At 34.7% G+C, this 26,630-nt stretch overlaps 1 protein-coding gene across 4 annotated transcripts in view; it reads left to right on the top strand.

The window, feature by feature from the left end:
- Positions 1 to 26,630, top strand: part of LOC126779581 (uncharacterized) — a 72,213-nt gene that overhangs the window by 43,268 nt on the left and 2,315 nt on the right. The window contains exons 3-4 of one of the 4 annotated variants that reach the window (XM_050503698.1): positions 6,389 to 6,781; positions 7,547 to 7,768. In XM_050503698.1, coding sequence (XP_050359655.1) covers positions 6,389 to 6,781; positions 7,547 to 7,768 — 615 coding nt within the window. Of the gene's footprint in view, positions 1 to 6,388; positions 6,782 to 7,546; positions 7,769 to 8,329; positions 8,555 to 26,630 lie in introns of all 4 variants that reach the window. The other 3 variants (XM_050503697.1, XM_050503700.1, XM_050503701.1) reach the window with 3 other exon arrangements.

Here is a 26,630-nt window from a genome sequence, read left to right on the forward strand (position 1 = left end):
AATTGTAATTTTTATACTTTATAAAAAAATAAAAAAAAAATTTTTTAGACGCCTTCGCTAAGCGTCATTGTGTTTTCAAAGCTTTTTTTGGAAATTCCAACTTTGGAAGAGAAATGGGAGGGGTAACTTGATGAAATTTACTGTAACTTTGACACAGTAAGAAATATTAACCATCCCTTACATCGAGAATACGCCCCCAACCAATGACCAAACGGTACACAACAACACTGCTGTTTGACGGTCGAATATATATATTTATAAATTGGTGGTACCCAGATTTATACGCCCTACCACCAAGACTATATACAGCTTATTCAATGGATATTCGAACGCAACTGTCCCATGGCTCCATGGCTATTCTCCAGGGACGTGTTCACTTAATGCAGATATATTGGCGCGCTAATTTCTTTGATAGCGCCGACAGTTGATACGCTGTTAGGGACACATTTCGTTTTATTTAGGAGCTATTTGTGATATCTTTCGAGATCAAAGCACCGAGGACGGAAACTGCGAATACGTTTTTTTTTTAACATGGTTAAACTTTATCATTTGCAAAATTTATAGTATTAATTTCTATAACGAGGACAGGGGTTTAAGTACAATATGTCCATTTTTGTATATATGTATATTTGTGTATTTTGAGTTTATATATATATATAGGCATTTTCATGTGCTTAATTTGTGATTATAATTCATCTCGTGCTTGACGGTGAAGGAAAACATCGTGAGGGAACCTGCATGTGTCTGATTTCATTGAAATTATGCCACATGTGTATTCCACCAACCCGCATTGGAGCAGCGTGGTGGAATAAGCTCCAAACCTTCTCCTCAAAAGGGAGAGGAGGCCTTAGCCCAGCAGTGGCACATTCACAGGCTGTTACTGTATAGGCATTTTATGTTATAGATGTTAAGTGGTCACCACCGCCCATAGACATTGGCGATGTAGGAAATAATAACCAATCCTTACATCGCCAATGCGACACCAACCTTGGGAACTGAGATGTTATGTCCCTTGTGCCTGTAGCACTGGCTCTCACCCTTCAAACCAGAACGCAACAATAATAAAATCATAAGTACTGCTGTTTTTCGGCAGAATATCTGACAAGTGGGTGGTACCCAGCCAGACGGGCTGCACAAAGCCCGGATCACCAGATAAAATAACAAGCCACAAATATTGTTCTTTCTATAAATGTAATAAAAAAAATGTTCTGTGAAGTACTTAAGACGTATACGAACAAACAAACGAACTCACTTTCGCAATTTATAATAATAGGAATTCAATAACATAGGAAGAAATAAACAAAATACATATTCATTATTTTTTAGATAATAATAATAATATCCTGGGATATTCACACACGGCCATCTGATCCCAAACTAAGCAGAGCTCGTACTAAGGAAACCAGACAACTGATATACTACATATACTACTTTTCTTTTGTAAATACATACTTATGTAGATAATTACACCCAGACTCAGGACAAATGTTCATGCACACAAATGTCCTGTGTGGGAATTTGAATTCGGATCGGAACCGAACCGATATGATGTTCACATATACCGTTGTATCAAAACCAAACTTAATTTTATACCAACAGTCGATAATGAAATTAAAGAATAGAAAAACGGATAAACCGCAACGATAACGCTTCGATTCGACTGCGATAAAGTGACAATTTGTTAGTAGAATTGGTATTGGAATACCAAGTGAGTTTTTATACCATGTGGGGTCAGTGGTCACATCGGGGGTGAGACATGGGTAGTATATTGAGTGTACTGTAATAAATTACCGCCCTAAGTGTGTGGATTCATTGATTTTTATGGATATATCTAGTAACAAAATATAATCATATTATTGATTATTTGATTACAAAATGTAATCAGATTAATGGTTAACGATTATGTTTTTTTTTTATATTCGCCGGGATGGCGCACACTGATTCGGTATGAAGCAAGCTTGAACTTCTAGGAAGGGTATAGGCTACGATTTTACACCTAACAGTGCCCCCTTTCCCAAATTTTTTTAATGTTAATCTGTCTACATGTACACGCTGATCTCTGAAACAACTGAATAGGTTTCTTAATAAATATGTTTATATATGACGAGACGTTTGCATACCGCTGATGGCGGCAGCTTGGCCTGTGGCACTTTGGTAGATACAAGGCCGTGATCCGAAGAACCAAGTGGAGCTTGAACCACAACCTGATATTCCACCGGGTGAGAAGTCAGCAGAAGATCCAGTAGAGAAGGCGCTTGCCCATCAATGTCTGGGATCCTGGTGGGCTGATCAACCAGTTGGGTCAAGTCGTGTGTGAGAGCAAAAGCATGAGCAGTTCTTCTATTACTGTCTGATTACTGTACTGATGTACATTCATTACAGTTTGGGTGTTTCTTGCTCTAACCCCTTTATTGTGGAGGGGCTGCCCGATCCCGTAGATCCGGTATTGACTACAACTTTAATTTTCGCCTCTGTGCCGAGATGCCTCAGAGGGTAGAAAGCGTAAATCTTTATCTGATCTCGGGTTCAAACCCCTTTTTTTAACGCTGGAAAAATGCATTACACGTTGTGGGGCTCGTCGGTATCCAAGGTACCGAGTGCACCCCGAACATCGGAATACCCACTAAAAAACTAGCGGTACCCTTTCCGTCTTAACGAGGAGCGCCACGGGATCGCTTGCGCACGCTACCGTGATGCTCTGACTCGCGGGTTCAAACCCAGGTTAGTACTACTGAATTCATCTCGTGCTCGCTGATCTAAGCATTGTGAGGAAACCTGCATGTGTCTAATTTCATTGAAATTCTGCTACATGTGTATCCATCAACAAGCATTTTAGCAGCGTGGTGGAATAATCTCAGAGTCAGAATCGAAGTCTAATTTATCAAAATGATATAAGAGATACCTGTTTCCATTTTTATATATAAGACTATATATATAGCATCCATAAGTGAAGCTGATTTTAGAAAAACCTCGAATTAGTATTTTAAAAAATAGAACACCAAATCATACAAATAGATGTAAATGACTTACCCAATTACTCTTAATAATTAAAAAATTTGATTGTGGAGTCCGAATGCGTAATTAATGCTTAGCAAATACAAGTTCGATAGTCTAATAAAACACCAAAATAGAAGTCAATAGTCGATTCGGACACACATTTAACACTACACAACATTTAGAAGGAGTTAAAATAACACTAAAATACATACAAAGTCAATCACAGAAATCAGAACATCGCGGAAGAAATACTTGGAATCACATTAATATACAATTGCATGGAAGAGAAAAGTAATTATTTAATATCACAAGTTGAGGGTAGTTGTAAGTTTGGTATCAAGTAAATGGTCGCTGCGCGCTGCGACGATCGTGGATCGCGTACAGGCCATCGGTACTCCTTAATGGCCAGATGGCCGTGTGTGAATAATATCCTGTGACATTATTCACACACGGCCATCTGATCACAAATTAAGCAGAGCTTGTGCTATGGAAACCAGACAACTGATATACTACATATACTACTTTTGTTTTGTAAATACATACTTATATAGATAATCACACCCAGACTCAGGACAAACAGACATGTTTATACACACATGTTCACTCGGGTTTGTTCGGCGTTGTAATTAATATTATTATTTTTTCTTTTATTTTTTTAAATTATTTATTTAATATGTTGTTTAATTATTAGAAAGTATATTGTGTTCGTAATTAATATTAATATTGTGTGTGTATACAAATAACACATTTGAACACATTCAACAGATCACAAGTCGCGCCAATAATTAATTAATTTACCTTTCTGTCCTCTAACAAAATGGCGGTTTTATATCAGCGCGAGTGTTTTTTTTTTAAAACGCTTTTGTTTAGACTAAGGCGTCTCCTAACTATAAATATACCAAAGAAGCTTTCTTGTCGGTTCTCGTAGAATCAACATTACAGTAATATCATCGAATTAATTAATTATTTTTTAAACTTTTTAATTAACATCTTATATCGGTTATAATTACGATTCAATATAAACACGATAAGGGCGTTCTTAAATGAAACAAATTATTTCAATATGTCACTAGAGAATCGCTGAGATGATGGGAATACTCGAGGATTGTGGGACTCGGAGACCGCTGATTTTACATGTGCTTGTTGTTAAGGTAAAACACATGTAAGCTGTCCAGTGTTGCAGGTTTCCAGGTGGTAGTCGCTTTCCATCTGGAGCCTCCTGTTCGTTAGCGCCCCTCTAACATAAAAAAGTAAATTATTTTGTCTGAATGTAGGAAAACATATTAGACACCGTAGGGTAAATATATAACACGTGTATACAATAGAATATGTATATAAGCTTTGGAGCGGCTTGGTGATGTAGGCTCCAAACTGTTATCTCAAAAGGCGAAGAAGACTTATCCTTAGTCCAGCTATGGGACAGGGTGTGATGTCATCCTGACCGATTTCCACGGCAACTAATATTACGAGTGATTAGTGAACTGCGTAGGAGATATTCTAGTGCACAAGTGTGTGCGCAAACACAGGTGCACTCTCTATTCCCTGACTCTCATAATCCGATGGGACGGCAATCCGACACGATCGGAAAGAGTTTAGGCGCAAGATCAACGGCTTTACCTGCTTTCCGAGGCACATACTACGACTACCAGAATCCTAGAGTTTGAACACAGGACCTCGGGATCTGCGGCCTTACATCTAATCGTGACGAACGAAGGCGTCATATAATAATATGTAAAAAAACTATACAAATAAATAAAATTGAAATTGTCTGTGATTTATTAAATTTCTTACGAGTGTATACTGATAGAAATCAAAACAAATCAATAAAAAAATTATGGAAATTTTTACTTGGTGGTAAGTGGTAGGGCTTTGTGCGAGCTCGTCTGGGTAGGTACCACCCACTCATCAGATATTCTACCGCAAAACAGCAATACTTGATATTGTTGTGTTCCGGTTTGAAGGGTGAGTGAGCCAGTGTAATTACATGCACAAGGGACATAAAATCTTAGTTCCCAAGGTTGGTGGCGCATTGGATATGTAAGCGATGGTTGACATTTCTTACAATGCCAATGTCTAAGAGCGTTGGTGACAACTTACCATCAGGTGGCCCATATGCTCGTCCGCCTTCCTATTCTATAAAAAAAAAAAAAAATATATATATATATATATATATTATATATTACTAAAACATGCGAGCAACGCTACGACTACCGTCTTTATAAGAACTTTCATTACACGAACATGATCAAGGCGTTACTTAATATGAAAGTAATCATTGTTAAATAATATTTATTTAAATAATTAAAAAAAACAACAGTCATTGATAAATGAACGGTTTTTTATATGGATTTCCAATTTGATTAATGTTGCCAGACATGTTATTTTTTTATCGAATTATATCAGTTACGATGGCAATGAATTTTGTCAATCGTTTATTATTTTGTATCTTTTAATATAATTGAGAATCAAAGTATTTATGAACTCGAAGGTCAAAATTGTATTAAGAAATATATATAAAGAATGACGGAATGATAGACATATCAACCCACCGCCGATATAAAAAAAATTGTGTTCCTCAGAAAAATAATTTTCAAAGTGACAAACCTGTAGGCTATTCTGTAAGAACTAACTTCATTACACACCCGTTTAATGTTGACAACCGATTTATGTTAATATACTATTTTGACGCGTGTATTCTTGTAATGTTATAATCATAACGGTCAATGTTGCATATTACTTTCTGACATTTCACGACCGTTTTCTCCGGTGCAGTTTCAAGTTTCAAGTTAGCTCTATAAGAACCAAGCATAGCCCATCTGATTATAAAAAATATAGATTAATATAACGCTTGGAAAGGTGCTTTCCTATTCTACTAGTTAAGTATAAACAAATGTATTGATGTTGACGTGCAGCGCCATCTAGCGACGAGTTATAGCGAAATAGTAACAAAACCTTCTCCGTGAAATATATTTGCCTCTCATAGTTATCGTTTCAAATATTTTATTATTTAAGTAAAATTAATTAAAAAATTATTTAAGAAAAATTACTTTGTTAGCTATATGCAAGTCCTACGTGAAGTCCTACCTACCCAGTAGGTAGCATACTTATCATATATTCTATCGCAAAATAGCAATAAATAGTATTGTTGTGTTCCGGTTTAAAGGGTTAGTGGGCTAGCGTAATAACAGGCACAAGGGACAACATCTTAGTTCCCAAGGTGGCGCATGGACGATATAAGGGATGGTTAATATTCTTTACAACAATGCAATGTCAATGGGTAATGGTGACCATCTACAGTAGAAAAATATCGAAATGAGTTAATCTCATTTATTGCATATAAGGTTTTTATTCGAATTATCATTTAATCTAATTATAATTTCCTTTTTCATAGAAGCGGGTTGAAGCTCCGACAACTCACCGATGGCCGCCATCTTATACAAATTATATACACACCAAACGGCGCAATACAAGACTGCGAATACATAAGAGAACCGAAATCAGCTAGAAATTTTCTAAAAACATTAAGAAAAGAATTAAAACTGGCGTTAGATGAAGAAACTTACAGGATAACAGATAAACGATTGAACACATTCGAAAATGAAAAATTTTACCGCCATTTCGGCAACGTCACGTTTAGAATCCTAAAAGATGGCGAGAAGTTGCCGCCAGATGTCGCTGATTGGTTAAATTACGACAGATTAAAAAATGAATGTTTCGAAAGACACGAAGAATTGACATATATGATGGAGAATAGGAATAAATTAAGCGACGCTACTCTTTCGAGGTAAATTAAATTACTTTAATGGCTGTATATATTCACACTTATGCACATTATGCTTTAAAAAAATATGTCTATGATATAAGATTTTATCATCTATGTACGACAATGCAATGACCTCTTTCGCACTGCACGATATTCGAATTACCTTCACAATATATATCGTGACCTTACTCACTATAAATATACAAACGATTTCTACTTGTTTACTTTTTAAATTGACTTTTTTTTTACTAAAAGTCTTTGATCGAAATATATTCAGCCAACGTACGTTGATACGGAAGAAAAGAATCATTCAAATTCATCTATAACTTTTGAAGTCACAAAGCAGATTTAATTATTATTATTGAAATCAAACATTTTATTTTAATAAACACAAATATTGTACATGTCAGCCTGAAAACATTTTGAAATGATCACCTTAACAATCTTGGTTTTCATTCATTCATTTTTTATATACAGCGTTTTTATCGCTCATTCGCTTCATTCTCACGTTCATTCTCTATCAATACAAGCTTGGGGACGATACATACTTTAATTTATCTCATCTCATATGCCTTGAAAATATAATTTGCTTGTTTAATTTTATTTTTTCAGCAACTGCTTCCAAAGATCGATTTATAATTTCTTAATATATATAATTCTTAATTCATTTTGAATTATTAGTTTTTTTTATAATACATTTTTAAGCAGTTGCTTTGCTGGGGAAGAGTTAAAACTTGACACCTGTCAAATCTCGCGCCATTTTTTAATCATAGACACGGATGACAGGTCTCGGAGGTCGATCAGGGAGAATTTTATAATGCCCGGTACGAAATGGTGCGGAGCCGGACAATTAGCGGAGAGTTACAACGAGCTGGGGAGCGATAGAGATGAAGACAGATGCTGTAGGTCTCACGACAATTGCCGAATGAATATCGGGGCGTTTAAACGGAGGTTCGGCTTGTTCAACTTTAGGCCGTACACGATCTCTCACTGTAAATGCGATCGAAGGTTAGTTTTTTAAGAAATTTTTGTTTTATTGTTTTGTTACGCGGGTTTGGTTGTGCTTGGGATATATCTAGGGTTGGATTTGGTTAGGGATCATGGGCTCGTCGCGTTGGGACTGCTTCCGGGTAACAAATGTGGGCGGAACTCTACATTGTCTCTGCTTTTGTGACTAAACTCTTATATATTATTTAATGTAATTTGTAAATAACATTTCGACATACTCGTATATCGTTTAAGCAGCGTGATTATGTACATATTGTAAATATAAATATTACTGTAAATACTGAAAAAAAAATATTTATATTATATTTCCGCGTAAAAATTAAATTCAATATTTATCACTAAAGTAAAAAATAATAAATATCATCTAAAACACATAGGAGCTATAAAAAATAAAATGTTGATCTATGTATGCGTTGGCAATAGACTTTATGGCTCAATATATATGACGGATTCAGGTTACGATTATTACATAAAACGTACAATAAAAACTCGTCGGTGGTCCGAAAGAGGTCGTTCCGTTGCCTTAAGAAGGAACGAAATTAAAAAAAAACCCGTTGACAGAAAAAAACGCGACGCTATGGAATTGCTCCGCGTACCCGGAACTAAATGGTGCGGGAAAGGTTACTCAGCGACACGGTATTCCCAGCTCGGTGGTCACACGAGGACAGATAGATGCTGCAGAGTTCACGATCTAAGATGCCCCTTCTGGATAGGCGGCATGGAGAAGAAATTCGGGCTTTATAATTGGCGCGTAAACACGCTTATGCACTGCAGGTGTGATGAGAGGTTCGTATTATTTGAATATGGAATGTCATTTAGCGTCTTTCGTCCAGTTTGAAAATCTGTGTTGCGTAATATTTTTTTTCCAAAGATGTTTGTTGTCTATGATAATATTATATAGTATTTTTACGTGAAAATGTCTTTAAAACTATTGGGGAAATCTGAATAACATAATTTTCAAAGAAAACAGTGTTAATGTGAAATTAAAGGCTGAAGGTGATCGGCTTCAATATTAAACAATGCTCAATATATAGTAATATATAATCATCTGTGTGTGAGTGGCATTATACAGAAGAGTATAAAAGCATGATGTTTTGTCTTTGTCTTCGTTATTATAGTAACCATTAAAACTTAATTTTTACTAACGATGTTTTTACATCGACAATATCGATATTAAAAAGGATTTTTTTATTTTGATTTGTCCATAGATACCATAGACTGAAACCGAAACAAACTAGTTTAATCCAGAATAAACTAGAATTAAAGACGTTTCCCCGCAAAATTATAATTCAATGTCTATCGCATTTTTATAACACTAATCTCAAAATATTATATCAATCGTAAAACTTTTTTTTATTTTTACGCCTTCGATTATATAATTTAATATCAAATTAATTGATCGTGTTATTATTTTTTAAATAATACATTATTGTAGCTGCATCTTGCATGTTATCCGGTTGTTGTAAATGTATTTTGCTGTTTTTTATGTGTTGTGTTGATGTCTTAAAATGTTATTAATTTGTTATAAGTTTATGTCATTGTCGTATTAGCTGTGAAAAAATATTTAAAAAAAAAATACGTTTTTATCCATTTGTGAATTGACCGTTACTTCGTCGCCGGAGATTTATCTTTTTTTTTTAAATCTTTTCTATAGAAATGATTCATAAATCAGAGAATTCTATTAATTTTACACATTTGATTTTCAAAAATACTTTCCTCTAAATAATTGTAACAGTAAGCCGATTATTTATTATAGTTTACCAATTGATGTCCTTGCATTCAAATGTTCAAATTTAAAAAAAAAAACAACCAAGTCCCCTGATTATATTAATAGAGTCGTTATCGGTGTAACGCGTCCGTAAAATAAAAAAAAAACTGTTCAAATGTTCCTCACATTCGATTCGAAAAATGTCATAAATGCTGGTGGTAGGGCTTTGTGCAAGCTCGTCTGGGTAGGTACCACCCACTCATCAGATATTCTACGACATGTATATGATATGTAAGCGATGGTTGACATTACTTACAATGCCAATGTCTAAGAGCGTTGGTGACCACTTACCATCAGGTGGTCCATAAGCTCGTGCGCCTTCCTATACTATAAAAAAATTAAAAAAAAGAATTTTCGAACACATTCGATTTTCAAAAATAAAATTTCTCTAAATAATTGTAACAATCTGCACTTCATCGAATATACCCTGTATTCAAATGTTCCATATTTAAAAAAAGACATCCATGTCTCTTGATTACATTAATAGAGTCGTTATCGGAGAACGCGTCTGTAAAAAAAAATAAAAAAAAAAGTTTTATACGTGAAATAAAATAAGTAGAAATAATAAAAAGTATCACCACCGTGTCGCCGAACACGTATGGAACAGGAATACATGGAGTGGACAGCGCGGTTGTCCGCGTTGAATTGTATTATTTATGTATATTTTGTTTTAATTTTTGAGTATAATAATGAATATATAAATCCGTCGAGTTTCTTTCGTCGGCTGTAATAACTTTTTTTTACTCACTTACAAGTAAGAACATCTATTTTCAGAGTTAATCTAGTTCTAGACAAAAAACGTAAAATTAAAAATGAAATGTTTGAAAATATTAAATCTATATTTAAATTATTACTTAAGTTCAAAACATAAGTGTTTGTGTGCAATAATTATATTTATACAAGCATATGTATCTATTTTTAAATACTGGTCTTCTTTTAATTTATTAATTTTAATTTCATCGAAATTCTGCCACATGTGTATTCTATCAACCCGCATTGGAGCAGCGTGGTGGAATAAGCTCCAAACCTTCTCCTCAAGAAGGGAGAGGTGGCCTTAGCCCAGCAGTGGGACATTTACAGGCTGTTACTTACTTACTTACTTACTTATAATATTTTTTATATTTTTTATAATTTATACTGTAATCTGGTTCACAGCTCATCAAAACATATGTCCGTCTTGTTTTATAATTTGTTTATATTAATTGATTCACCAAAAAATTTAGCTTTCCAATCCACGTTCGATATTCAAAAATATAGTATAATTATAAATAATTTAATAAATAAAATGGAACGTTCACGTTCGATTTTTAAAAATTATTCGAGATAATTGTAGCAGTTGCTTTCTAGAAAATTCCACGCATTCTATTTTCAAAAATAGCTTAATGTCACACAACTCCTCGCCGTTTCTCTTCCATACCGTCACGAAGACTTCGATACCATCACCAACCATCTAATTGTTGGCCATAAATTAACCCCGAAAACGTCCGTGTGTTTGTTGTGCCCACTGATTGGGAGTTATGAAGGGTAATTAATATAAACTTAGATCAAAATTATATGTTTTTAAAACAATCATAAACAATTTATACTTAAATAGGCTCACTTATATATTTATTTAAATGTAAGCTATACAAATATTATATATATAAATGATAATACTAACTACCCAAACTTCGCACGGATATAATAAGGTTTTACATAAAACGTTTTTATCGTAAGACATACTCTATTGGTTTACGTGGCGCCATTACCTCTCAGTCGCCATGACATCTTCAAGAATCAGCGTAATATTTTAGCCAATGAACACAAAACCATTAATTATATACCTAAACTTTTCTTATGAATCGCTCTGTCCATTGGTGAAAACCGTATCAAATTCCGTTCAGTAACTTTCGAGTTAATCGTGGTCACACAGACAGACGCGGCGGGGAAATTTGTTTTATAATATTTAGTGATATTAATAAATATGCCTTTTCTATTAATGATAAACTTTAAATCGGATTGGTGGCAAATTGGATATTATGTATATTTTTTATTAAAAAACTTTGGCATCTAAATTTGTAGTTTTTACTAAACAAAGTGCGTAGTATTGTTTTTATTCGGTTGGGTAAAAACGACCCCATACGCAAATAAGGGTTAATCGTATCGTTAGTTATATATATATTTAGTTAATTACAGTTAACAATTTTAAAGTTAAATTCAAATTGAGCGGTCATCTTCTCAACCGAGAAATTACCCGTTCTCAAGCAGCTGTTGTGACATTCTTCATTTTCATTGGTGCATCTTTAGAGTTAATCGCATGCCACTTAATTAGCTTTGATAGCCTCGCTGGTCTTGTGGCTAGCTTACAAGGCTGTGGCTCCTGATGTTATAGGTTCAATTCTTATCTTGGGTCAATGAAAAAGTATCGTTATTTGCGTTCGAAAATTCACTGTAGCAGCGTTTGCAGTCCTGTCGTATCAGCAGCCCTGGAGTTATGCTTAGACCTACAAAGCACCTAAGGGCTCACTCAAAAATAAGTAAGGCAATAAGTCATATATAGTACACATACGCTTAAGCACACACATGCAACATGTATTTTATTTTGCGAAGCAGATTATTGTCGCGGTTTATTCGGTTATTACTTCCGGTTTGAAGGGTTAGTCAGTGTAACTACAGGCATAAAAGTCATAAGTTCCCACGGTTGGTGGCGCTTTGGCGATATAAGGAATATTTAATGTCTCAGTTCCGATATCTATAGGCAGTGGTGATCACTTACCATCAGGCGACCATTGGCCGTTCTGTCTATCTTTTGTAACAAACAAATTTTAATTTCATCATCATATAATTGATCAATCCGTTAATTCGAACCAGTCCTAAGTGTCATAAAAAACACAGATTAAAAACCACAGATAAAACTAAAAATTTCTTCACGGTTACTTTTTTTTTATGAAGATAAAAAAAACATACAACAGGACGATACGACTGCGTTCGTCTTTATTGCTCGAAAATATCCTTCTTATAACGGCTCGAACGTCCACAGACAAATTGTAATTCGAATGCAACTTTGACATTTGAAGCGCGGGAATAGAATCGATTTTGACGTGTTCCATTTTCAAATTTACCTCCACAGATTAAATCGTAGATCGGTTTTAATGATATACTAATAAATAGAAGTTTTTATAAGCGACTTGTTAAAAGCCGGCGCTTGTATTTTTTAAATGATATAATTTAGGAAAAAAGGAATTTTATTTTGTGGTATTTTGAAAATAGGGCTTTTTAGGGATATTAAATACAATCTAATTGCTATAATAAATACATAAAATCCATATATATGTATATATAAAGAAATCATTGTATTTGATTTCATTAATGTTTGATAAGTTTGCCTTAATACTAGCATTTAAGTTTTGTTAATAATTTACATATAATAATTTTTTTTAAGCCGAGATGGCCTAGTGGTTAGAACGCGTGAATCTTAACTGACGATCGTGGGTTCAAACCCGGGCAAGCACCACTGAATTTTCATGTGCTTAATTTGTGATTATAATTCATCTCGTGCTTGACGGTGAAGGAAAACATCGTGAGGAAACCTGCATGTGTCTAATTTCATTGAAATTATGCCACATGTGTATTCTACCAACCCGCATTGGAGCAGCGTGGTGAAATAAGCTCCAAACCTTCTCCTCAAAAGGGAGAGGAGGCCTTAGCCCAGCAGTGGGACATTAACAGGCTGTTACTTACTTACTTAATATTTTTTTTTTAGAAATGACATTTAACAAAAGATTTGATGTTTTAAAAGAATAATTATTTAGTAAGAAATGTAATAAGGAATTGAGAGGAAAAACGGTATAATAAAATTTAAATGCCGTTTCTTTGGATACAAAGCAACCTTAATATATTTATTTCTTATCCTTAAAATAATAAAGTAATATTAAAAATAATAATAAAATTTTTGCTTATATATATAAGCAAAATATCACACATCACGAGATCTCCTAAAATATGCGCCCGATTGGCTCGAAACTGGTGTCTACTCCTACCCGACTTAACGCTCACTAAGAAGGGTTTTTACGCAAATCCTGTCCGAAATACATTTTTCTTATTATCTACGTGCGAAACGGTACGATTGTCTAATTAATTATATTCACGTTTATCACGTCCATAGTCAAAAATGGATAACACTACAAAGCACATACTTCTTATATATAATTATTATATACTAAAACCTTCTCCAAAACGCACTTCAAGTATAAGTATTATGTATATATGTATATAAGAGCCGGTTGGCATGGTTGGTGGATGCTTGCTTTTCACGCCGAAGGTTGTGGGTTCGATTCCCATCCAGGACAGATATTTGTGTGCATGAACATGACTGTTTGTAATTATCTATATAAGTATGTATTTACAAAAGAAAAGTAGTATATGTAGTATATAAGTTGTCTGGTTTCCACAGTACGAATTCTGCTTAGTTTGGGATCAGATGGCCGTGTGTGAATAATGTCACAGGATATTATTATTATTATATATCGATCATGTACTTTTTCAATTAGTTACAAATACGTTTATTATTATATATTTAGCATCTAAAAGTGAAACCTATTTTACAAAAACCTCGAATTGGTCTTTTTAAAAATAGAACACCAAATCATACAAATTGATTTAAATGACTTTACATTTCTTTCCACCAACAAAATGGCGGTTTTAAAAAAGCGCGCGTCTTTTTTTTTAACAACGCCTTTTAGAGATCAAGAAATCTTATATAGATTATAATTTATATTTGTTTACATTAAATGATAGTTATATAATTATATAATAATAAACATAACCCTTACTGAACTATGTAAATATGTTTTTGGTGTATATAAAACAAATATTAATAATGAATTGAGTACGTATTAGTGTATTTATTGACTTGTTTATTATATAACATACATAAAGATATACAATACAGACAATAAATATTTTTTTATACTTATTTATAATTTATTAATATATAAAAAGACAAAAAAAAACTATTTAATTTCTTGCCGGTTCTTGTAGAATCCACATTCGGAACCGATGGTATCGCTTGACGATTCGAACATACTTATAAATTCTAATTGAATGGAAATTACAGACAGACGCATCAATTATTTATATATATGTGTGTTCGTCTGATCCATACGTCTCGTCGGTATCGCAATGTCCTCAGCAGGCGGTGTGTGGTTAAAAAAACTGCATTTGATCTTCGGAGAAACGCGTCGTTGTTACTAAGGTTACCGGGAACATATAATAATAATAATAATATCCTGGGACATTATTCACACACGGCCATTTGATCCCAAATTAAGCAGAGCTCGTTCTGTGGAAACCAGACAACTGATGTACTACGTATACTACTTTTCTTTTGTAAATACATACTTATATAGATAATTACAAACAGTCATGTTCATGCACACAAATGTCTGTCCTGGGTGGGAATCGAATCCACAAACTTCGGCGTGAAAGGCAAGTATCTACCAACCACGCCAACCGACTCGTCTTCTATATAAAGCTTTATATACTTGCAATATCAGACGTTGTTCTATCTGATATTGCCAAGTAGTTTTAACCACGATAGGTGGGAGGTGTTGGGTATAAAAGACGATTTCCTTGGTAGTAAGTATGGTACGGTTTTATCATCATTATATAAAATGTAGTAGTAACAGCCTGTGAATGTCTTACTGCTGGGCTAAGATCACGTTGTTTTCTAATCTTAACTTAACCGATGATCGTGGGTTCAAACGCGTTTTTGAACCTATTGTGAATTTGTTTGCTACGCTATCACGTCTAACCTACTACCGACACCCACACACGTGTGAGTAATGTACAATAAACAACTGCTATCCACATGGCAATTAAGAGTCCCTGTCCCCAACGGTCAAATTTTAATATTGACAACGTAAACGCCATTAATCTTATCGTTACAAATTTTCCCCGACAAAAGAAAACTTTCCGCGCGAATAAACCCGGATATAGTTACAGATAATACGACAAAGAATCCCACCCTTATTTGACGTTCATAATTTATGTATTGTCAGCCGTGTATTTAACCTCGGAGAGCATTATTCACACATTATAAATCCCTTGAAGCGTGGCGATAACGGAACGCGACCATAAGCTAAGATGGCGCCTATTGACAGTCGAGATATTTTGGCGGGAAATGTCATTTTGTTTTTTTTTTTTTTTGATGGCTTTAGTTTATTAAAAATATACGTCTTTTCTATTTAGATTCAGTAATCTTACATTTGAAAATATCAGTTTATTAAATTAAATGATTATATAAATTAAATATATAATATTATATAAACATATGACGTAGTAATAATTGTACTACATTATTATTGTTTATAAATAAATAAGATAAAATTTAATTACGAACGTAATAGTAACCTATAATTATTTTATCAAATCATAACATTCAGAGGTCACTTTCTATTTGTAAATATTATTTATCTATTAAAAGACTTTTCCGCAGATGAAATGAATCGAAAACAAAAAAAAAAAAATACAACACCTGTTTAGTCTATGGTTTCTGCGCCATTAGCTAACCATTGAAGCGCGCGCGATTTTCGAATTTCGAACGTCTCGACACAAAAGATTTTCGTGTCAACTTGTCTTTAAAACGGCCGGTCTTGTCTATGAAGGCTTGAAGAAAACATTAAGGGAATGAACAAGGACGTAAAGACGTCGAGTACGAAATTGTGTGAAAAGTTTCTATTAAACTTGAAGTGTCTGTTTTCATTATATATTAATATATGTAAATTAAAAAATAAAAATTATTCAATATATAAGCCGAGATGGCCTAGTGGTAGGAACGCGTGAATCTTAACCGATGATCGTGGGTTCAAACCCGGGCAAGCACCACTGAATTTTCATGTGCTTAATTTGTGTTTATTATTCATCTCGTGCTTAACGGTGAAGGAAAACATCGTGAGGAAACCTGCATGTGTCTAATTTCATTGAAATTCTGCCACATGTGTATTCTACCAACCCGCATTGGAGCAGCGTGGTGGAATATGCTCCAAACCGTCTCCTCAAAAGGGAGAGGAGGCCTTAGCCCAGCAGTGGGACATTAACAGGCTGTTACTGTACTGTAATACATAAGCGCTACTTAAGAAGTAAGACTTATAATAATAGCATTTATTATATTTATTTATTACTAAAAAGACAGAGTTACAAAGAACATTATCAAATTAAAAAAAAAAAAACAATCACGTCTTCACAGATAAGTAATTACAGGCACAAGGGACATATCATCTTAGTTCCTAAGGTTGGCTTATTGGCTATGTAAGCGATATCAAATTAAAAAAAAAAACAATCAAATCTTCACAGATAAGTAATTACAGGCACAAGGGACATATCATCTTAGTTCCTAAGGTTGGCTTATTGGCTATGTAAGCGATATCAAATTAAAAAAAAAAACAATCACGTCTTCACAGATAAGTAATTACAGGCACAAGGGACATATCATCTTAGTTCCTAAGGTTGGCTTATTGGCTATGTAAGCGATGGTTAACATTTCTTACAATACCAATATTTATGGGCTGTATATGGGCGCCATATGCTCGTCCGCCTTCCTATTCTATATAAAAAAAAATTAATTGCAAGGCAGATTGTTGCGATAACGACTAAAACAATATTATTAATAACAAATAACAATTTAGAATCATTATTATATAAAATTAAAGCCTTAAATATTTAAAAGGTTAATAAATAGCTACCCTACAAATCGTGACCGTGTAATGGTAACAAGAATGCTAGCAGTATACTTTGAATCGCAATTCCGATCCTCTGGGCGGAATGAACCAGCCCTCCTGTCACCAATGAAGGCAATAATAATATAACACCAATAATTAATACTTTATATTATCATTAGATCAAATTAGAAACTACCACCGGTTCGGAAAACATCCTGATTTCAGAAAAACCGGATTGAACCGGACTAAACCGCACTGAAAATTCATTAGCTTAATTTCTTCATCATCGTTATCGTGACGAAACCTGCATGTGGCGGATGGAAATCTGTCACGTGTATCCACCGACCGCATGAGCGAGGTGAAATAGGCTCCTAAATCCCCTCGAAAGAGTGGGGATAGCCCTTAGCCCACCGGTTAGACATTTATAAGCTGTTAGTATCCTTTAAAAGTCGAGATGGCCTAGTGGTTAGAACGCGTGAATCTTAACCGATGATCGTGGGTTCAAACCCGGGCAAGCACCACTGAATTTTCATCGGCTTAATTTGTGTTTATAATTCATCTCGTGATCGACGATGAAGGAAAACATCGTGAGGAAACCTGCATGTGTCTGATTTCATTGAAATTCTGCCACATGTGTATTCTACCAACCCGCATTGGAGCAGCGTGGTGGAATAAGCTCCAAAACCTTCTCCTCAAAAGGGAGAGGAGGCCTTAGCCCAGCAGTGGGACATTCACAGGCTGTTACTGTATCCTTTAAGTGTTGCAATGATTACTGTCAACAATGTACCCGCCCCGACTTCGCACGGGTTTACATATAGATTGTAATGTTGCATTGCTTGCACAAAGCTATGTAACCAGTAAAAAAAACTATAGGAACTACAAATTGGTTGATTATACCAATGGTTATTAAGATTATGTTTTGTAATTACATAATACAAAACAAAGCATTTTTTTATATAATTAAAAAAAACTTTCAAAAAAAAAAAACAATGTATTGAAAAACTTTTTGAGATATTTAATATGATTTCGTTTTGCCTTCATTTATTTGTGCTTTGTTACCCATTTCTCGTGTAAAGCGAATCGTATGAGCTTGGAAGTTCTAAAGTAGTAAATGACATTAAACGCGCTCAGCGGATGCAATAAACAGCGGAGCGGATCGCTGATAGTCGATTGATTAGCATTAGGCATTGCTCGACACGTTTAAGATATTTCAAATTGAGAAATGCATGGGTACTAATGATAATACCAACAGGTGGTAGGGCCTTATATTGCTGGTAGGGCTTTGTGCAAGCTCGTCTGGGTAGGCACCACCCACTCATCAGATATTCTACCGCAAAACAGCGGTACTTGGTATTGTTGGGTACCGGTTTGATTAAGCCAGTGCAACAGGCATAAAGGACGTAACATCTTAGTTCCTCAAATTGGTAGCGCATTGATGTAAGGAATGTTTAATACTTCATACAGCACCAATGTCACCAGTATTGTTACAGCAATATCTGATGAGTGGACGGTACTTACACGTCCTATCACCAAGTAAATCAATATACGAATGGAACACAGGAAATTTTCGCGCTGACTACTTCGCCATCGCACCGTTGAACGCCGTAATTAATTTTCTTGAGCGAGAATTTTACTTTTAAGATATTTTGATTTAGATATTCCCTTGAACGCGATAAACTCGAAAAGTACTGAACAGATTTTCATACGGTTTTCAATTGTAATAAATGCACCAGTAGAAGAAAAAATAATAAAAAGAAAATCTATTAAGTGAAGTATATAAATAAGTATTTCTAGCAAATGGCGGAGTGATTCATAAATGTTCGATGAATTTAAATATAGAATTAAAAAAAAAAATCATTAAATGAAAAAACGTTATAAAGTGTTAAACAATAAATAAGCCACTTGTAAATTAAACAATAATAAAAAAAAATCAAGAAACGAAATTCCTAGACATGCGGGACGTATACAACCTTTTTGCTGGCCTTTGCTAACGAGTGAAAAAAAAAAAAGAAACGAAGCGGGCATTTCGCTAATTCTTTTTCGGGCGGATTGGACGTAAGCCTCCTTTTGTTCTTAAACTTGTAACCCGCATTGATTCGCTGTTTGGCAGCTCTTATACCGTAACTAAGCCACTTATCGTGAAGGGTGGGGCTGTATCGATAACTAGCGGCGTTCCGGCGGTTTCGCCCGCACTTATAATATTATATATTACATATATTTTAATTTTCCTTGCTACATGTAAGGTAGATTTCGTCCAGGCCTCATAACCCAGGATGTCCCATATATATGTTGGGTTTTTGTTGTTTTTTTTTTTATTACTAAAGGCACAAGGGACATAATCTTAGTACCCAAGGTTGGTGACGCAATGATGTCAGGGATGGTCAATATTTCTTACAGCGCCAATGTCTGTGGGTGGTGATCACTTACCACACATTTGCCAGACTCCCTACATATTTAAAAAATAAAAACAATTTGTTACATTATCAATACTCTCCTGTTAAAGTCTCATTTCAACTGGACGCATTGTATTAATTTTCTTATACTTTTTAAAACTTTTAAGATTCTTATTTGTAAATCAGTTTGGCTTCTGTACGATACGTTATCTTTTTAAATACATATAAACATTAAATAAGGTTTATAAAATAAGCAAGTAAAGAGTTTTAAGTGATGCGAAATTCATCGATATATTAACAAGTACAACACTACAACTTGACCAGTACTCGACCAAATGTTGGAAGTGAAAACGACAAGGTCGCCGCGGTATTAATACAGAGTAGAGAGCGTACAGAGCAGTATTTAAAATATAATTTAATAGAAAATTCTTTCTTTTTTATTAATAATTAATTCTTGCGATAATATACAGTGGAAAAAAAACCTCCAGAAAACTAAATTTTTCAAGATTAGAATGTAATTAAAGTTTTATTAATACGACAATTGGAAGAATTTATATAAACTCGTATTCTATCGTCTTTTTTTATAGAATAGGAAGGTGGACGAGCATATGGGCCACCTGATGGTAAGTGGTCACCAAACGCCCTTAGACATTGGCATTGTAAGAAATGTCAATCATCGCTTGTAGTCAATGCGCCACCAACCTTGGGAACTCAGATTTTATGTCCCTTGTGCCTGTAATTACACTGGCTCACTCACCCTTCAAACCGGAACACAACAATATCAAGTACTGCTGTTTTGCGGTAGAATATCTGATGAGTGGCTGGTACCTACCCAGACGAGCTTGCACAAAGCCCTACCACCAGTAAAATATCTATACCTGTTTATATACTCGTTTAGTTATATAAACATATCTAATACAAAACGTGTAACAAATCTGACAATTCAACTTTGATTATAAACATATAAATAAATAAAATAAACGTAAATACACAATAAAGGTATGTGGAATGCTTAAAAAATGTTTTCTCTGTACACTACTCTGTGTACAAGTGCATACAAAGCCAAGACTAAGGGCTCGTTAAGCGCAAAAAGCAACGCTTTGTCAGCCGCCATTAATCCGCACTCTCCCACGCCTGACCGGAGAGTATTAAATGTTTTTGTAAGCCGAATTCTTACTGCACTGCGAACTGTTAAGATTACGCCTGACTCACTCACTCCACAATTGAAAAGTAGTGGAAAAAGTACTTACGTTCACTTTTTAATTCTAATACTAGAAATAAATCCTGATGCGGTTTCGCCCGTGTACCCCTTAACAGTAACAGTAACAGCCTGTTAATGTCCCACTGCTGGGCTAAGGCCTCCTCTCCCTTTTTGAGGAGAAGGTTTGGAGCTTATTCTACCACGCTGCTCCATTGCGGGTTGGTAGAATACACATGTGACAGAATTTCAATGAAATTAGACACATGCAGGTTTCCTCACGATGTTTTCCTTCACCGTAAAGCACAAGATGAATTATAAACACAAATTAAGCACATGAAAATTCAGTGGTGCTTGCCCGGGTGAAAAAAAAGTACCCCTTAAGTGTATGTCAAATTTCATGATTACCCAATTCTTCTAAGAAATTGTCACTTTATCGCAATCGAATCGAAGCGTTATCGTTGCGGCTTATCCGTTTTCCTATTCTTTGATTTAATTATCGACGGGCCGGTTGGCGTGATTGGTAGGTACTTGCCTTTCACGCCAAAGGTTGTGGGTTCGATTTCCACCCAGACCCAGGACAGACATTTGTGTGCATGAACATGTCTGTTTGTCCTGAATCTGGGTGTAATTATCTTTATAAGTATGTATTTAGAAAAGAAAAGTAGTATATGTAGTATATCAGTTGTCTGGTTTCCACAGTACAAGCTCTGCTTAGTTTGGGATCAGATGGTCGTGTGTGAATAATGTCCCAGGATATTATTATTATTATTCGCATAAAGTCAATAATTAAGTTCGGTTTTGACATTACATATATGTTAATATAACATCGGTTCGGTTCCGATCCGAATAAGTATATAATAGTCAAAGTTGGATTGGAATTGAATCGGGAACTTTTCGTAATCGTTATATACTAGAAGAATTGGACTCCAGTTGAATATATAAGTTAAATCGTAACAGACAAATAAAAACATACTTTCGCTTTTAAAATATTATGAAAATAGCAAAATTATTGTATAAAAACACGTATTGGTTAATGGACGTAGACAGTAGGGCTCTGTAAGAACGAACTCGAAACTCATCGCAAACAGTCGTATTGTCAGACAGTGACGTGCGATATTGACCATAATATTAATAACATTACACGAATACACGGATCAAAATAGTATATCAAGTTAAGTTGGTTGTCAACATTAAACGGGTGAGCGATGAAATAACAATTATAGATTATATAAATAAAATATATATTATTTCCCAAAGCTGGTGGCGCATTGACGATGTAAGGGATGGTTAACATTTCTTACAATACCAATGTATATAGATGTTGGTGACCACATACCATCCGGTGGCCCACATGCTGCCTACCTATAATATAAAAAAAATTTAATAACTAAAAAGCTGGCTTCGACAGTTTGTGATGAATATACTTCTTAAGCTGCCATTTTAACTTACATAATGCCTATTTGAATTATACATAATGTAACAGAGGTAATTTAAAACATAAACGTAACTGTTTTGGTTTGGTAGTTTTTTTAAAATCACAGACATACATTTAATTTTATTCATTTCTATATGCCTACAATAGTGAACAATGAAACGTACGTGAAATCTAAGTTGCTATAACTCTTGATATACTTAACTGATTTTGATGAAATAAAAACTAAATGATACCTCGGAATACTGCTCACATAAATAAATTTATTTGCATTCGTAATTTCTATCCGTTACGAAGATCATCCCGGACAAACAGACTGACTGACCAAAATTATTCCTTTGATTTTAGTAACAATCAAATAGCCATATTAATTTACAAAGGGGCAGTTATTTATATCATATGTTAACACTAATTTGGATGAATAATATATAAAGCAAAGAAGTATATATACGTGCCACACATACAAGGGAGTACAGAGCGGCAGCGGTGTAAAATAATTCAAATATTTTTGGTACAGATCATACCACTCACCATCTGCTGTTAAGACTTCGACTGTTACGCAAAAAGCCGCCTCGTACTCGGATGAGCCTAAAAAAACACATCAGCTTATTCAACTGGACGACCGTTGAGAAATTCGTAAAAACGATTTTTTAAGCCCTTTTAGTCGGCGTGACATTAGTTTGGTTTTAGACTGCCTCGCTGGTCTTGTAGCTTGTGTCCTTGGGTTCGAACCACAGGTCGGGCTGATAAAGATATTGGGTGTTTCTGTCGAAAATTTGTCATTAGCAACCCGTTTGGAAGGTAGATGTGTGTATACTCCGTGGATCGGAAAGCACGTAATACCGTTGGTCACACAAGAGAACGAACAAATTAACACACTACAAGTAACCTATTTATTCTATATTCACTTTTTTTTAATCTATTAATTTTAAGGTATATACAGTTATTCTTATAATATATAAAATTAAAATTAAAATAAAAAACAAAATACGCATTACATATTTATAGAAATAAACTGAAAAAACTGCAAGTTCAATTAAGCTTAAAAAAAATTAAGTAATATTATAAGTGAGTTAGTGATTTTGTTTGTTACGTTATCACTTCTTAATTTAGCAACCGATGATCATGAAATTGCACACACGTTATCAGGAGTACAGAAACGGACGTAGGGTACCTAACACCCCCCCCCCCCTCTGTAAGAGCTATGATGGATGTTAAGCCTGAAGCTATAATTGATTGAAAAAAAAAACCATTCTAAATTCAAATTCAAGTCACTTTAATATTACATCTTGGTGTTTAAGCTATCAAAGAATAATATAATTTTAAAAACTCGCATTTACAGTAAGAACGCTACTCTGGTAACGTTTTATTAAAATTAATATCGATTTTAACTAGATTCCAAGTACATTTTCACAAGTGACCATAAATACAAGACATACGAAAACCATAACACTTGTCCAAAGACAAGACATTTTTTTTTATTCCTCGAACAAGGCAAAACGCCAAAACCCGGTCGGAGGCGATATATCCGATGCAACGTTAAGCGCCCTCCAGCCGCTGCACTTGACGCGTGATATTGACGTAATGGCATATTTCCCGCCATTTACTGCACTTATATATAGTCTGTTTTCGAATGGATGTCATTTTTTAAAATTGGAATCACAGATCAATATATAAAACCTTTATGGTTAGTAATTGTACTTATGTAACAGCCTGTGAATGTCCCACTGCTGGGCTAAGGCCTCTCCTTTTTGAGGAGTAGTTTTGGAGCTTATTCCACCACGTGATCCAATGCGGGTTGGTGGAGTCCATGTTTCAGTGAAATTAGACACATGCAGGTTTCCTCACGATGTTTTCCTTCACCGTATAGCACGAGATGAATTATAATCACATGAAAATTCAGTGGTGCTTGTCCGGGTTTGAACCCACGACCATCGGTTAAGATTCACGCGTTCTAACCACTGGGCCATCTCGTCTCATAGATGGACTGCCATCTATACATAGTATATAGTAAATTTCTACTGCTTTTAAAGGGGGGTCTAGCCTAGCAGTAGTATATAAACGGGCTATTACTTGCTATTATTTTACAATTTAGTTAATTTATTAAGTATTATCAGTAAAAATAACAATTAATGGATTAATTAAAAATCTTAATTTGTGATGTAAGCATCTTAGCGCTCGGTACACGGTAACTAACTGAGACTTGGGCCTCAGACGAGTAAGCGTAAGATTTCGAGCGTCAGATGACGTCAGCGTATTGTTATTTACACATCAATTGCCACTGACATTATTATTTTATGTTTTAAAACTATTGTTTTTTTTAATGAAATAAATTAATCTATAAAATCTCAGATTATATTTCCTTAAATTTAATACATAAAGAAAGATGCACTCCTTAATGTCGTCGCTCGGGCACTTTCCCGCCAATTTATGACAAGTGCTATAAATTTGGCGCGAAACGATGACAGGCGGCGCCGGTAGTAAAATAGCGGTCATTTTGAATGTACAGATAATAAAAACTCGCGCATTTGAATTTTATTTAAAAAACGATCGCGGAGCGTGGATTATTTTCTATGACAAAGGACATTTAAATTTTTTTAAATATAGATTCAAGGAGATACAATCACAATATTTTTTTTTAAACTCCCTGACCTTAGAAGAACCGGTGAAAGAAACTCGGCGGGATTTTTTTTGTATATCGTGTTATTGATTACAAAATTTCCAATATAACAAAGAAATATACGTCGTCTCATTCCAAAGGTGTGCTATCCATGAACTTGTTAGTTGTGCACGAGCGTTACTTTGTTTTTTAATTTAGCAACAGAACCGTTTTGACCGTTTTGTGGGATCCTGTTGTAAAACCATATAGATTGCCCCAGAAAAGAGTTACCGACTCTATGCAGCCGATACCAGAATACTCAAATGCCGACTAGGGGCCCAATTCTACTAATCTATAACGATTACGATACGTTTCCGATTCAATTCCAATCCAACTTTGACTATTATATATTTATTCGGATCAGAACCGAACCGATGTTATATTAACATGTATGTAATGTCAAAACGAAACTTAATTGTTGAGTTTTTTTTTTTTTAATAGAATAGGAAAGCGGACGAGCATATGGACCACCTGATAGTAAGTTGTCACCAACGCCCTTAGACATTGGCATTGTAAGAAATGTCAACCATCGCTTACATCACCAATGCGCCACCAACCTTGGGAACTAAGATTTTATGTCCCTTGTGCCTGTAATTACACTGGCTCACTCACCCTTCAAACCGGAACACAACGATACCAAGTACTGCTGTTTTGCGGTAGAATATCTGATGAGTGGGTGGTACCTACCCAGACGAGCTTGCAGCCCTACCACCAGTATACCAATAGTAGATAATTAAATTAAAGAATAGGCAAACGGATAAGCAGCAACGATCACGCATCGATTCGTTTGCGATAAAGTGACAATTTGTTAGTAGAATTAGTCCCTGATCGAAAACGTCTACGGTTTTATAGTAAACTTTTATGGTGGTGTTATGGTGGTAATAGAAATGTTACTGTGATTTTTATTACAGATTTTATCGCACCTTTTTGTCAGCGTTTCATTTTAATTTCCTCTTATTTCGTTGTAGACACTTTTTATTAATCCACTCGAGTAGGTTTTGTTCAAGTTTACCGTTTATAGTGAATCTAAATTATAAATTTCAAATAATTGTACCAGCAATTTAATATATTTTTTTATGGAATAGGAAGGCGGACGAGCATATGGGCCACCTGATGATAAGTGGTCAACGCCCAAAGACATTGGCATTGTAAGAAATGTTAACCATCGCTTACATCACCAATGCGGCACCAACCTTGGGAACTAAGATGTTATGTCCCTTGTTATATATAATTACACTGGCTGGCTCACCCTTCAAACCGGAACACAACAATACCAAGTACTGCTGTTTTGCGGTAGAATATCTGATGAGTGGGTGGTACCTACCCAGACGAGCTTGCACAAAGGTCTATCACCAGTAAATAGTTAATCGTTTGCTCATTAAGTGGCTCATCTAATAAAAAAACTTATGTCTATCCTTATTACATACTCTAATTTGTTTTTTTTTAAGTTTGACAATCTTCAAGATATAATCGATCGAAAAACTAAGCATAACCAAAATCGATTAAAGCTGTCAAGAAATTACACGATAAGAAATAAAACTGAACTAAAAACCTTATTTTTAAAGTCGGTTTAAAAGAGCTGTACAGTTTGCTAATACACAAGTAAAGCGTTATATTTAATTAATGCTAATAATTCGTTGATTTAATAATTTCGATTCTAATTACAATTTTTAAATAAACATATTAAAAAAATATATTGCTGTACTTTAATT

Source organism: Nymphalis io, chromosome 29 (genome assembly GCF_905147045.1).
Source record: "Nymphalis io chromosome 29, ilAglIoxx1.1, whole genome shotgun sequence".
NCBI lineage: Eukaryota > Metazoa > Arthropoda > Insecta > Lepidoptera > Nymphalidae > Nymphalis > Nymphalis io.